General features: G+C 44.9%; 1 protein-coding gene across 5 annotated transcripts in view; it reads right to left on the bottom strand.

Annotated features, from left to right (window-relative positions):
* TMX3 (thioredoxin related transmembrane protein 3) overlaps nt 1-10476 on the bottom strand; it is a 44309-nt gene extending 33833 nt beyond the window's left edge. For 3 of the 5 annotated variants that reach the window (XR_013373320.1, XM_077885585.1, XM_077885780.1), the window contains exons 1-4: nt 10240-10476; nt 9198-9252; nt 3010-3049; nt 1211-1334 (exon numbers count right to left, since the gene is read on the bottom strand). Coding sequence is in view for 3 of the 5 variants with exons in the window: in XM_077885585.1 (XP_077741711.1) it covers nt 1211-1334; nt 3010-3049; nt 9198-9252; nt 10240-10471 (451 nt within the window). In the remaining 2 variants the exon portion in view is untranslated. Of the gene's footprint in view, nt 1-1210; nt 1335-3009; nt 3050-9197; nt 9253-10239 lie in introns of those variants that run through there. The other 2 variants (XM_077885653.1, XM_077885739.1) reach the window with 2 other exon arrangements.
* Between the last annotated feature and the right edge of the window lie 1396 nt (nt 10477-11872).

Here is an 11872-nt window from a genome sequence, read left to right as displayed (position 1 = left end):
TCCACACAACCTTCAAGATTATTACTCCTCCATTTATAGACAGAAACTAAAATTGAGAGGTTAAGGCCTTCTCCAAAGCCCCAGAAGTAGCATATGCCAGATCTGGGATTAAGGCATAGGCCTGTCCTTTTCCAAAGCTGTATCCTGAACACAATCCTGATTTCCTAAAAAGAAATGTACATTATATAATTCTACTTTCTTCATCAATTCAAGGAAAAGGGAACCTATATGTATTGAATACTACAAGGGACTTTACAGGTGCTACATCATTCAAATCTCAAAAAAACCAATGAAAGACACACGATAATTAAATATTTACCAATGTGGACATCAAAGCTTAGAGATGTTAAGAAACTTTCCCCATGTTACATGGCAAAAGTAGCAAGCAGAAGCAGGATTTGAATTCAGGTCTGCTTTCTGAAGCCATGCTCTTTCCAAATTTCTATACTTCATACTTCTCTAAACTTAAATTCTTCTTTTCTCAAATCCTTTAATATAGGCATTGGTAAACTTTTCTGAAAAAGGTCAGATAACAAGTAGCTTAGGCACTGAGGGAAAACAATCTGTTACAACTCAACTTACTCACTGATGCTTGAAGATAGGCACAGACAGCAGTAAACAAATGAGTGTGGCCAGGTTCCAATACAGCTCCCTTTACAAACGTGGGCAGTGGGCCAGATCCTGTCCACGGGCTGTGGTTTGTCAATCTCTGCTTTAAGACATTCTATCCTCTGCAACATACTTATTAAACTCATTTTCAACTCTAAGGTTTTCTCTCGAATGTGAATAACTTTCCTGATCCTCCACTGTATTTATTCTACCTCACCTTGTAGGTCCCCGTTTATTCCTCTAATAGGTCATCTCTGGCTACTCAGACAACTCTCATTCTGAAGTCAACACAGCAATGTCAACAGTTTAACACCCAAATTTCAGAAGTTGCCTCAGGTAAACAGAGTATCTCAAGCAGGCTCAATAGGAACAATGGCTTATACACCGTTAGGCACAAGATTAACATATACTGCATATTACACATTTGGTGGCTAATTCACTTAACTCATAAAGTATACAATCTTCAATTATTAAGATAACCTTAATTCATCTGAGCAAAAAATAAGTGTTTCTTCCTCCTACCTTGAATACTCCTTCACGTAATTAAACCACTTTCAGTATGAGAACAGTAAAAAAAACAATAAACTGAGAAAATGCTTACTAGAATAGGAAGTAGCATCCATCTTTCCAACTTTAACTGGAGAACCAATGCTTTTCATCTCAAGACCAACTTCATTCCAAATCGGTTCCAGTTTTTTACAATGGCCACACCATGGTGCATAAAACTTGTTGGGGGAAAAAGAAAAGACAGCCACTAAAATGTTGCGCTATTGTGTATAGCAATCTTAATTTTTAAAGAAATCTCTTTGATTAATGATCTGATGAACAGTCGTTTTAGATACAAAGTCTAAATATAATTTCCAAAGCAGTTTCATAATAAAAGGTAAAACACAAAACATGAATCTAATTATTTTAACTCCTAGCACATACCTCAACACTGCTTATTTTATTTTATTTTATTTTTTTTAATTTTTATTTATTTATGATAGTCACATAGAGAGAGAGAGAGAGAGAGAGAGAGAGAGGCAGAGACACAGGCAGAGGGAGAAGCAGGCTCCATGCACCGGGAGCCCGATGTGGGATTCGATCCCGGGTCTCCAGGTTCACGCCCTGGGCCAAAGGCAGGCGCTAAACCGCTGCGCCACCCAGGGATCCCAACACTGCTTAGTTTAACTCCTAGCACATACCTCAACACTGCTATTACCTTATATTCATTTAAAATTACTGATTCCTATTTAAAACAGATATAATTTACAACAAAAACAGCTTTGCTTTAAAGTCAGTGTATGAAATCACCAAATACACATAAATCCCCCCCACATCCCAAAATAGTTCATGATGTACCTCAGTCTATTTCTATTACAAAAACCCCAACACAGTAGGTACCTTTGCTGCTTTAAGCATAACCACTGGTAAGGCATGGGGGTCAGTAAAATGACTGGTTTGGCATAGGGACAAGTCAGGTTACTTAAACTAAAACTACAGTTCCTTTTTTCTTCAGGGCCACCAGGGCACTGGGGTGGATATAGGTTCCTCTAGTTAAATGGTGTAACAAACTGCTCGTTGTACTTTCATGGGTAAGATTTATCTACTTTTTTTTTTAAAGATTTATTTAAGATTTATTTATTTTATTTATTCAGGGAGAGACGGGGGGGGGGGGGGTGGGCAGAGTCATAGGCAGAGGGAGAAGCAGGCTCCACGCAGGGAGCCTGACATGGGACTTGATCCTGGGTCTCCAGGATCACTCCCCGGGTTATAGGCGGCGCTAAACCGCTGCGCCACCGGGGCTGCCCCAGATTTATCTACTTTTTAACATTATACTATAGAAATGTTCAAACATGCACAAAAGGAGAGAGCAAGAATTAAACAATGGACTCTTGCCCCATAGCTTGCCTTCAGCAACTGTCAACTCTGCTCTTCTCATTTCATCTCCTCTGCTGCCACTCTACTTTTTTACTGCAACACGTTAAAAGGAATCCCAAACAACACGAGGTTTAAATACATTCCAAACTTGAAAGTAAGGAAAGGAAGGAAGATGAAAATCTGACTTTGTTCCCTATTAAGATGAAAATAGGACTTTACTGTCAAGTGCTATTTAGTAATTTCTTGGATAATATGAAACAAGAAGAGTGAATTCTTTATCATATCACAATCTCCCTCAGACATAATCCATATTTTGACTTCTTCAGAATTTCGGCAAAAACAGGTTCCCTTGTAGGAACCTTAAGGCCCTGAGATTCATTTTAATTTAATAACCTATATAATACTATGTGACAAAAACTGAATAATATACATAAACACTAATCATACATAACTATATCTGTGTGGAGGAGAATAGGAAATACTTAAAATGGCATGGGTAGTTAATGAGCACAAAAATTTAAAAATTTACATACTCACATCTACAAGCCAAATGTCATCTTTCCGATTATCTTTAAACCTAAAACACAAAAATGAGAAAACAAATCTTTGCATGTTTATTTCTACCTTAAAATATGTGAGGATAATCAGTAAATATCGGAGAATGAAACAAATTCTTTCAACAAATTTTTACATAGAATTTTTACTACACGACTTCTAAATCTTATCCATTAAACATCTTTAAAAAAAAGTAGAGAACTAAGAATCAGGAGTAAAGAAGAAAAAGAAGTGGGACTTGGTAGACACAGATATAGACCTCAGTTCTGGGCCCCTCTATCCCACCAACCCCCATGCATTCCAGTTAACTAGGCTAATCTGAGGCTACTACCCTTAGAAAGGTCAGCTTGTAAGACTGGCCCTTGGTTGGCATCCGGGAACTTGAATTCCAGGAGGGTTTCCACCATTACCCGATAAGATGGTTCACTGTTCCAATGCTATGCAATGTGCTTTTATGATGAACACCTGCTTTTCTTCTAGGAGTCTGAAATCTTGGTCCAGACTAGGCAGGAAGGTCCTGACATGACCACCCTCCAATAAGAATCCCTAAGCACTGAGTCTCTAATGAGCTTTGTTGGAAGAGAACATTTCACACATATGGTCACAACTCCTGATGGAGGAATTAAGTGCATCCTATGTGACTCTACCAGCAAGGGACTCTTGGAACTTGTTCCTGGTTTCCTCTAGAATTCACCCCACACTGGTTTTTCCCTTTGTTGGTTTTCCTTTGGGCCCTTTCACTATAATAAATCATAGCTGTGACTTCCACAACAGGCCAAGTCCTCTGAGTGTTTCATGGCCAATAACCAAGTCTGGGGACCCCCTGTCACAACAGCCTACATTTAAAGAATTTTCCTATACATAGTTCTGATCATCTGATAATGTTACTCTTATCTGACACCTTCTAGGTCCCCTTCCACCACCTGCAAAAAGAAGTATAAATTGCTTTATGTACTTATGTGCTGGCTCCAATTATCTTTCTACTCAAATGTAAGCATCCTATGATTTCCAATCAACCCATGGTATTTATCACAGCTGAATTCACAATGTTTATTTGACTTTCTACATTCTTTCATGTTCACACCCTATCCAGCTAAATGCATTTCTTACTCCCTAATGCCTTCCTAAATTCTTCACCACTAGAAACAATCTCTCCACATCATCTTTATCTTCTTTAGGATTCTTATCAATTTTCACATGTTGTACTCACATATTACCCAACCATAAATACGCTTGTTTCATCTCTTAGTACCTTGCAAAGTGACCTATGTTTAACCTATACTGAATGAATGACAAAAATTCTTAATGAGAATATTTAGTAAGATTCTTGAACTTACAGTTAAGACTTAGAGAATACCTGGCCAGTATCTGAGCTCTTCAGTCCAACGGGGCACTCCTATCTTATCCAGCTGTGACACAGTCTTTCCTGTGACATGGGCAGGGATAGCACCCTTAATCAACCTCCCAGGTTGGTAAAGCCAAATCTTCTAAGATTTGGAGCCTTTGCTCCTCTTAGGTTTAGTAAAAGGTTCTATTTTATATACTGGTATTGATCCATGGAGCTATCCAGGCCAAGCAGCATCGCCACCTTAAGTAAACTTCTGAGCTACAAACCTGTAGTTAATGGTTACTACGCTTGAGGGGAGGACCCATACTTTGCACCCAGTGGTAAATGCAAAAAGTTACTGTCTCCCAGTCCTTGGTGTTTAGTAGCCATTTTCATCTTTCAATGATCTGAATCTTTGGGAAGGAGCTGAAGTCTATGGAGGTAATTTATAGCCACCCCCATCCCCCATGCTGAGGCTACAGAGTCAGTGATTGTCACATTGAAGGAAGGGGAACAGACAACCAGGCCAACCAGCCAACACTAGTGCATAGGACATCCAAACTGGGGTAATCTTGTCCCCTCCCATCAGCTGATTAAGCCTGTACTTCAAGTGTTCATTAAAATGCTCAAGTACCCCTATGGATCAGGGGTGACATGGAGCACAGAGATCTGCTGTATGCCCATGACTAGGCAACTGATGCGTAGCCTGAGCATAAATTCCAGGACTGTTATCAGATGCAGTGTTTCGGGGAACCTGGAGAGGAAACAAATGTTGTCTTGCAGGGCCTGGAGACTGTGGCTGGAGTCACTGGGATGTATGGAAATGGCTGGGCCAAACCCAAAGTGTCAAACAATATCAAGATCTACTGGAATATGATTGACGACATAAGGGGCCCCATCTGCTCTATCTGCTAAGGATGCCCTAGTCCACTCACTTGCAGGAAACTGTTCTGGGGCAGTATTTTTAGCCTTGACTAGGGTCTGACAAGTGGATTGGCTTTTTCATGCTATTTTCGTGTCTTCTCACCACAGTGGCAGCCCCTGTACTGCCAGCCTCATCTAGGATGACGTGTGAATTTCCATGGGCTATCCTCTGGTGGATCCAGGAGATAACTGATTGTGCACCTGCTTGCTTTGGTGAAGGACAGGTTTCTTTCAGGTTGGATGGTAGCCACACCAAATTCCTACAAGTTAACCCAGAGAAGACATTAGTGCCCAGGCCCACGGGTGGTCTGGGAGGTCTGTCTGGGTCCCCAGTGGGCCAGAGTAGGCAACACCTCCTTCGATGTTATTCCTGGGTGGTGGAGGGGCACTCATGAGACTTTTTCATGGATTTGAAAGATTCCAGTTGGGCTCCTATAAGTTCCATTTCCACTTCACTAGAGACCAATAGCTGGCCCTACTTAGCAACATGAATGGGAATTTCTATCTGTGAACCCAGTACTGCACTCATCCAAGACCAATAATTGTCTCTCAAAGGGCATGTACCTTTCAGCCAACTTGAATTGGTCCATGCTGACCTACAGTGTTGTCCTCCTGCCATAGGCTCTGATCAGTGAACTGAGAGTTTGCTGACATGTGTAATTCAAACAGCAGATGTGGGATCAGTGAGGCTCAGGAGAGGAGCAGGGTTGGTAGCCTGTTAGAGGGCCTATCCTGTTGGTTGGGGCCCCTCTCAAGAGCAGCAGGCCTTCTGGTAGCCATTAAAATCCTCACAGGGCTATATGACAGCATCAGTAGCCAAATAGGCTCACCAATCCCTGGGCCTCTTTATTTTTATTTCTTGGGTCAAAAAAAGTCAAAAGTTTAATAATGATCTCCTCTGGAATATATGATGTACCGCTTCCCAGATCAGGCTCAGAAACTAGGTCCTTGTACCTCATCTATGTTAATGCCCAACCACAACTGCTGCTTTTGAGTCATCATGGCATCCAGTCCTTGCTGGGCAGTGCCCTGTCTAGGTCCTCTAGGAGGTTGTCATCAACATAACAGAAAGCCTATACTCCCTCCAGAAGCACAACTTTTTCCAGATCATGGTCTACCCATTGACAGCAGACAGATGGGGAATTAACCTGCCTTGCAGGACATTAAAGGTATGCTGAAATTCATCCCACATGAAGGAAACTGCCCTGATCAACCCACAAGAGTGGAGTGCTGGAAAAGACATTTTCAATGTTAACTGCTACAGACCAAGCTACCTCCAGTAGCAGCCTCTTCATGATGACAGTTGGCAAGAGCAATACTTTGGTATTGAGAGACCTATAACCAGCAGCCAGTCACCTGGTACCCAAGGCCTTGTACAAAGGCCAGACGGCACTACTGAGTGGAGAAATTAAGTCTCACAGAGCACTTTGTCTCTCTTCAGCTTAGCAGCCAAGATGACTGTTTCCTTTTGACTGACCAGGCAGACAATATTATTTTGGAGCTAGTAATTGAGTAGGTTTGTAGTCTTCCCCATGTTCTACTAAAATGGTCCTAATAATGGCAACTCCCATTGGGGCTCAGGGACAAAGACCAATGGGAGTACACAGAAACAATACCACATTTAGTAGGATGGGCTTGAAAGCACTCATCCTGAGTCCAGCTGGGCAAACGTGCCTATATAGGTCATCACAGACTCAAACCTGGGAGGCATATGTATCCTCCTCATCCTGGAAGCAGGGGGAAGTAGAGATCACACTCACTTGTGCACTGATATCCAAAAGGCCCAAGAAGTATAATTCTCCCATGAACTCTGACCTTGGCACAGGATGTCCAGTCTACCACTAGGACAGAGAAACTTCAACCTAATACCTACTCAAGGCCTGAGTAAATATTTCAGTGTTCCTCCACTCATCTGGCGGGGATACTACTAGTGACAGAAGGGCTGTCATCATACAGACCCCAGTGGTACTGCCCATCAGACTCTTCATGACTTAATATCTGGCCATCAGGGGTCTGGTGAGGAGTCGATTAATATCCTCCTTTGAGACCCCATTATTGAACAAACAGACCTAGAGATTTTTTTTCAGAAAGGCTCACACCTGGTTTGCCCAAGAAAGGGTGCTCAGTTCCCACGCTTATGTCAGTCTCTGTGCTTGTCAATCTTTGCTGTCTTAGGGGTGGCTGCTTCTTCCGTGTCTGGATATTTCTCAGTTAAGACGTGGACTGTGTCACAGACTGAATGGATTAGGTGAGGAGGCTTACATGGACTTGGTAACAAGCAGGAACATTAGAGAGAAACCTAGAAATCGGAGTCTGTGTAACTGTCTCATTATCTGCAGTTTCCTAATCCCTCCATGCAGACCCAAGGGATCACCAAGATGGCTCACAGGACCACTACCACCTCTGTGAGAGCAGGCCAGCCATGGTTTTCGGTAACAGGAAACCTGTCACAGAGGGCCAAACCTGTCAAGTTCAAAGAGCACCCAGCTGAGAAAGATGTCTGTGCCTGCTCATATGCTTCCTCATACTCTCCACCGTGAGGGCATTCTAAAAGAGGAAGTCTATAGTGACACAGCCCTCAAGACCCTCAAGTTTAACAAGATTACCTTCATGTTAACAATGCTTTTCCCTTCAGGGGCACCTGGGTGGCTCAGATGGTTGAGCATCTGCCTTTGCCTCAGGTCTTGATCTTAGGGTCCTGGGATTGTGCCCAGTTTGGCGAGGAGTCTGCTTCTCCCTCTCCCACTACCTCTTCCCCCCCCCCCCCCGCCCCCATTCATGCTCTTTGCTATGCATGCTCTGTCTCTCTCATGAATGAATAAAATCTTAAAAAAAACAAAATAAAAAAACTACAACGGTTCCCTTCAGAACCTACTATCACTCAGCACAGCTAATAAAGTGCTCCCTGGGATCCTCAGGATTTCTGCTCTTCTAGAACAGCAGTGTGTTCATATGACCACTTGCTACTGTACCAATTTTATTGTGTACAGGTAGTTAATTAGGACAACACGCAAAACTGAAAGTAATAAGCCTTTATTCACTCACTGACAACATAAGCCAACAGGCCAAAAAAATAAAAAAGGTGCCAGCTCCTCAATGTTCCATTTTTCCGAGTGGAACAGTACCAGGCAAGGGTCAGGTGGATGCAGCGTAGACCAAAGAATTTACTTCACTGCAGAGGAGCATTGAACCAAAGGTTTCTGCCTTTTTATGAACCCATGGGCAGGAGAATGAAAGAGGAAGAGGGATAGCAGTGGAAAAGTATTGACTCCAAGCGAAGATGAGTGGCTCAGCCAAGCCCCCAGATAAGATCTCAGCAGAGATGCCCAGGAAGTGCCCCAGGTGACGCCCCCAATTAAGGAGGCCTCTGGAAGAGGCAACCTGGGGCTAGAGATTCAAATATGCACGTGAACTAGCCTCGGGCCCTGAGTCTCTGACTACAACTCCCTCCAGAGACTGCAACACGCTGGCTGTGCACCAAGTCTGGTGTGGGGAGAACAGCTTCCCTCCTAAGGCCTGCCAGGAAAAGCCTTGAAATTGCCTATGGTCAGGCCTGAAAGACCACACATAGGATATTTGGTCTGTCTGGAGCTGTACTCCTCACCTACTCTAAGCAATGCATCATGATTAATGCTATGGTTCTATGAAAACAAATATACGGTAGTTACTAAATTCCAGCACCGGCTCCCGAATACAACAAAAAATGATAAAACAGAATATGGAACAGTTAGTAAACTCCATAGAGCACAACCCCATACATATGTATGTAATAGAACTCGGGACAACTTCTGAAAACGTTAGTGCCACATAAACATCGCTCATTACTGTTAACTGTTAAAAGACCAGATCCATGGAAATATTTAGATGATACCAGAATTTTAAAAAGTCGAAATACTATTTAAAATACAAATATACTTACGATTCATCCAAATCTTGTACAAATCCTTTACTGAAAGCCATATCCAGTAAAAAAACTGGAAAAAGAGGATAAGAGGACAAAACGTTTACAATAAACGCTGACTTATTACTTGTTTCATGCTACATGCTTAGTCATCTGTAAAATGTTTTTGATTTTTTACAATCTACCATAAAACCCATCACTGATCCATCCCAAGGCACAAACAATGCATAAGCCTAAGTAGTTGATCCCTTCAGGAAATATTCGCTCTGTCAGCAACTATACCGTGACCCGCAAGGTTTATATAGGCTAATAAATCTGAGGCACAGAGGTTCTCTTTCAACATGTTTTTATTCCCTTATTTTTCCTTGTTGCCGTTCCACCTTTTTTTTTTTTTTTTTTTAAGCAGAGAACTCGTTCTTCTCTCTTTCTCCAGTAGTAATTACCTCCTCGTCTGTATAAACTCCAGCGGCCATTCAAAATGCCGTTTTAGCTTTTTTCGACTTCACCGGCGTGTCACGCCCGAGCTACACCTGCAGCGCTCGGCGTCCTCACAGCCTGGCACGCAGGGGGCGTCACGGGGATTCTAAGCGAACACACGGCGGCGGCGGCGGCGGCGGCGGCGGCGAGGACCGGGCGTGCGACGCCGGAAAGGCCAGCCCCGACTCTGCCGTCGCTTCTCACGCCGCGCGGTCCGGCGACCCCACCGCGGCCTGTCCTCGGGCATCTCTCTCAGCCCCCAGGTGGGTAAAAATCCTCCGGACGTGACAGGCCTCGGAGCCCGCAGCCCAAGCCAGGCGTGGCCGCAGGCTGGGGTGGCGCGGCCCCCACGCCTCTCCGTGCAGGCGGCGCGACGGAAACTTCCTGCCCCACGAAGCCAAGGACCGAACGGGAGGCAGGAGCATCTTTTCCTGGCGCGGGTCCCCGCGCGGCCGCGCTGGGGGAAGGACCACAGCGGCCGGGGGTCTCCCGGCGGACGCCACAGCCGTCGGCACCCTGGCGGGGGACCCCGGCCCGCCCCCCGGAGAGGTCCCCGCGCGCGCCCGCCCCCGCGCGGCCTTACCTGTGGCGCAGAGCCGCAGGCCGGCCCCGAGCGTCCCAGCCGCCATGCTCGCCGCAGGGAGAGCTGCAGAGGCCCCGGAGCAGAGACGCGGGCGGCCGCAGTTGGCACCGCCGGAAAGGGAAGCTGGCCGCGGGCGCGCGGAAGGGAAGCCTGGCGCGGAGGGCGGGGGCGGGGCAGGGCAGGCGGCCGCCGCTACCCTCCCAGGACCCCGCCGGCCTCCGCCTCTGGGCATGCGCGGAACTGCGGCGCCTGCGCAGTCGCGACGTAAATCTGTGCGCTTCCCCGCTGCCCCCGGGAGCGTGGGAACCGAGCGCGCGGGCGCCTTCCTGTGGGGCCGGAGCCGGTGCGGAGTTGGGGGCGCTTCCGGGAGGCGAGATGCCCGCTAAGTTTGGAGGGGAACGGGAGAGAAACGCCGCCGCCCTGGGGGCTTGATGCTGCCAGATTTGTTTTCACTTGCTGCTCCTGTGCAGCAGCGATCAAATTCGTGGAAAGAGGTGGGTGTTAGCAGCGCGTGGAAAGATGGAAGGCCGTGGATTCGTGTGTGAGCTTCCGCGTGTCTCCAAATAAGTTTGGCATCTTCCCTGAACCTGTTTGCGAAACTAGTAGGAAGCTCCACTAATGCGATTTTGCCAACTAAAAGAGCCCCATCTTAAAGACTTCTCTCGGAACCTGAAACAATGAAGTTGATCTTAAGATATACAGTTTTTTTTTTTTGATGATTTGTTCCTGTTTTCTGGTTCTTTTTGATAAGACTGAAATACTGTGAAATATTTGCTATCTCCTCCTACACGACAAAAGTGTAAAAACGAGGTATTTTTTCATATGGCGGCTCTGCAATCACTACATCCAGTGTAAATGACATTTTTATAGGACCTAAAATTCCAGAGGATTTAGATTAAGTCAGTCATTGAACATGCGTTATTGGGAATAGAAATAAATTATGATGTCAGGCAGGTCACCTGAGGTTCAAAATTCCAACAGGCAGAGATCTCAGAAAATTCTACTCCTAATGACTGAAAGGTTACATTGTGATCTGATTGAGAGCAAGCCCGAGATTTCACCTGCTTTATGAATACAGCGCAGGATCCATTGCAGACCTTCAGCAGATTCAAACATTTTTTGGTTGTCTAGTTTACTTTGATTTTAACATACAAAAGTGTTTAAATCTCCTACAGGTTCTCAAAGTAGGAATTTTATAGATCCTGGGGCACAGAAGAGGTAGTTTGCTTAATGGTTTTGAGGGTGGAGTTGCCATTTGAAACAAAGTTTCAGACTCCGGAGCTGGTCTTATTCTAGCACCACGCTGCCTCCCAGACCTCTCTCTGCTCCAGGATTCTCTCCCTCCCTCCCCTTCCCCTTTCAGTCATCCTGTTTTCACTAATGGTACAAATGTTTGATCAGTTTCCCTGGGAGTTAGGTTGGGTTTTTCCCAGCCTAAGAAAGGTACTGCTTGTATGATTTTATGCACATAAGCTTAAAATCAGGGAAATTAATAGTGTTAGAAGGCAGAGGTACAAGGAATGTTTTCTCTTTTTTTTTTTCTTTTTTATTTATGATAGTCACAGAGAGAGAGAGAGAGAGGCAGAGACACAGGCAGAGGGAGAAGCAGGCTCCATGCACCGGGAGCCCGACG

This window comes from Canis aureus, chromosome 1 (genome assembly GCF_053574225.1).
Source record: "Canis aureus isolate CA01 chromosome 1, VMU_Caureus_v.1.0, whole genome shotgun sequence".
Taxonomy (NCBI): domain Eukaryota; kingdom Metazoa; phylum Chordata; class Mammalia; order Carnivora; family Canidae; genus Canis; species Canis aureus.
The sequence above is the reverse complement of the archived record's forward strand: the minus strand, read 5'-3'. Positions and strand labels throughout refer to the sequence as shown.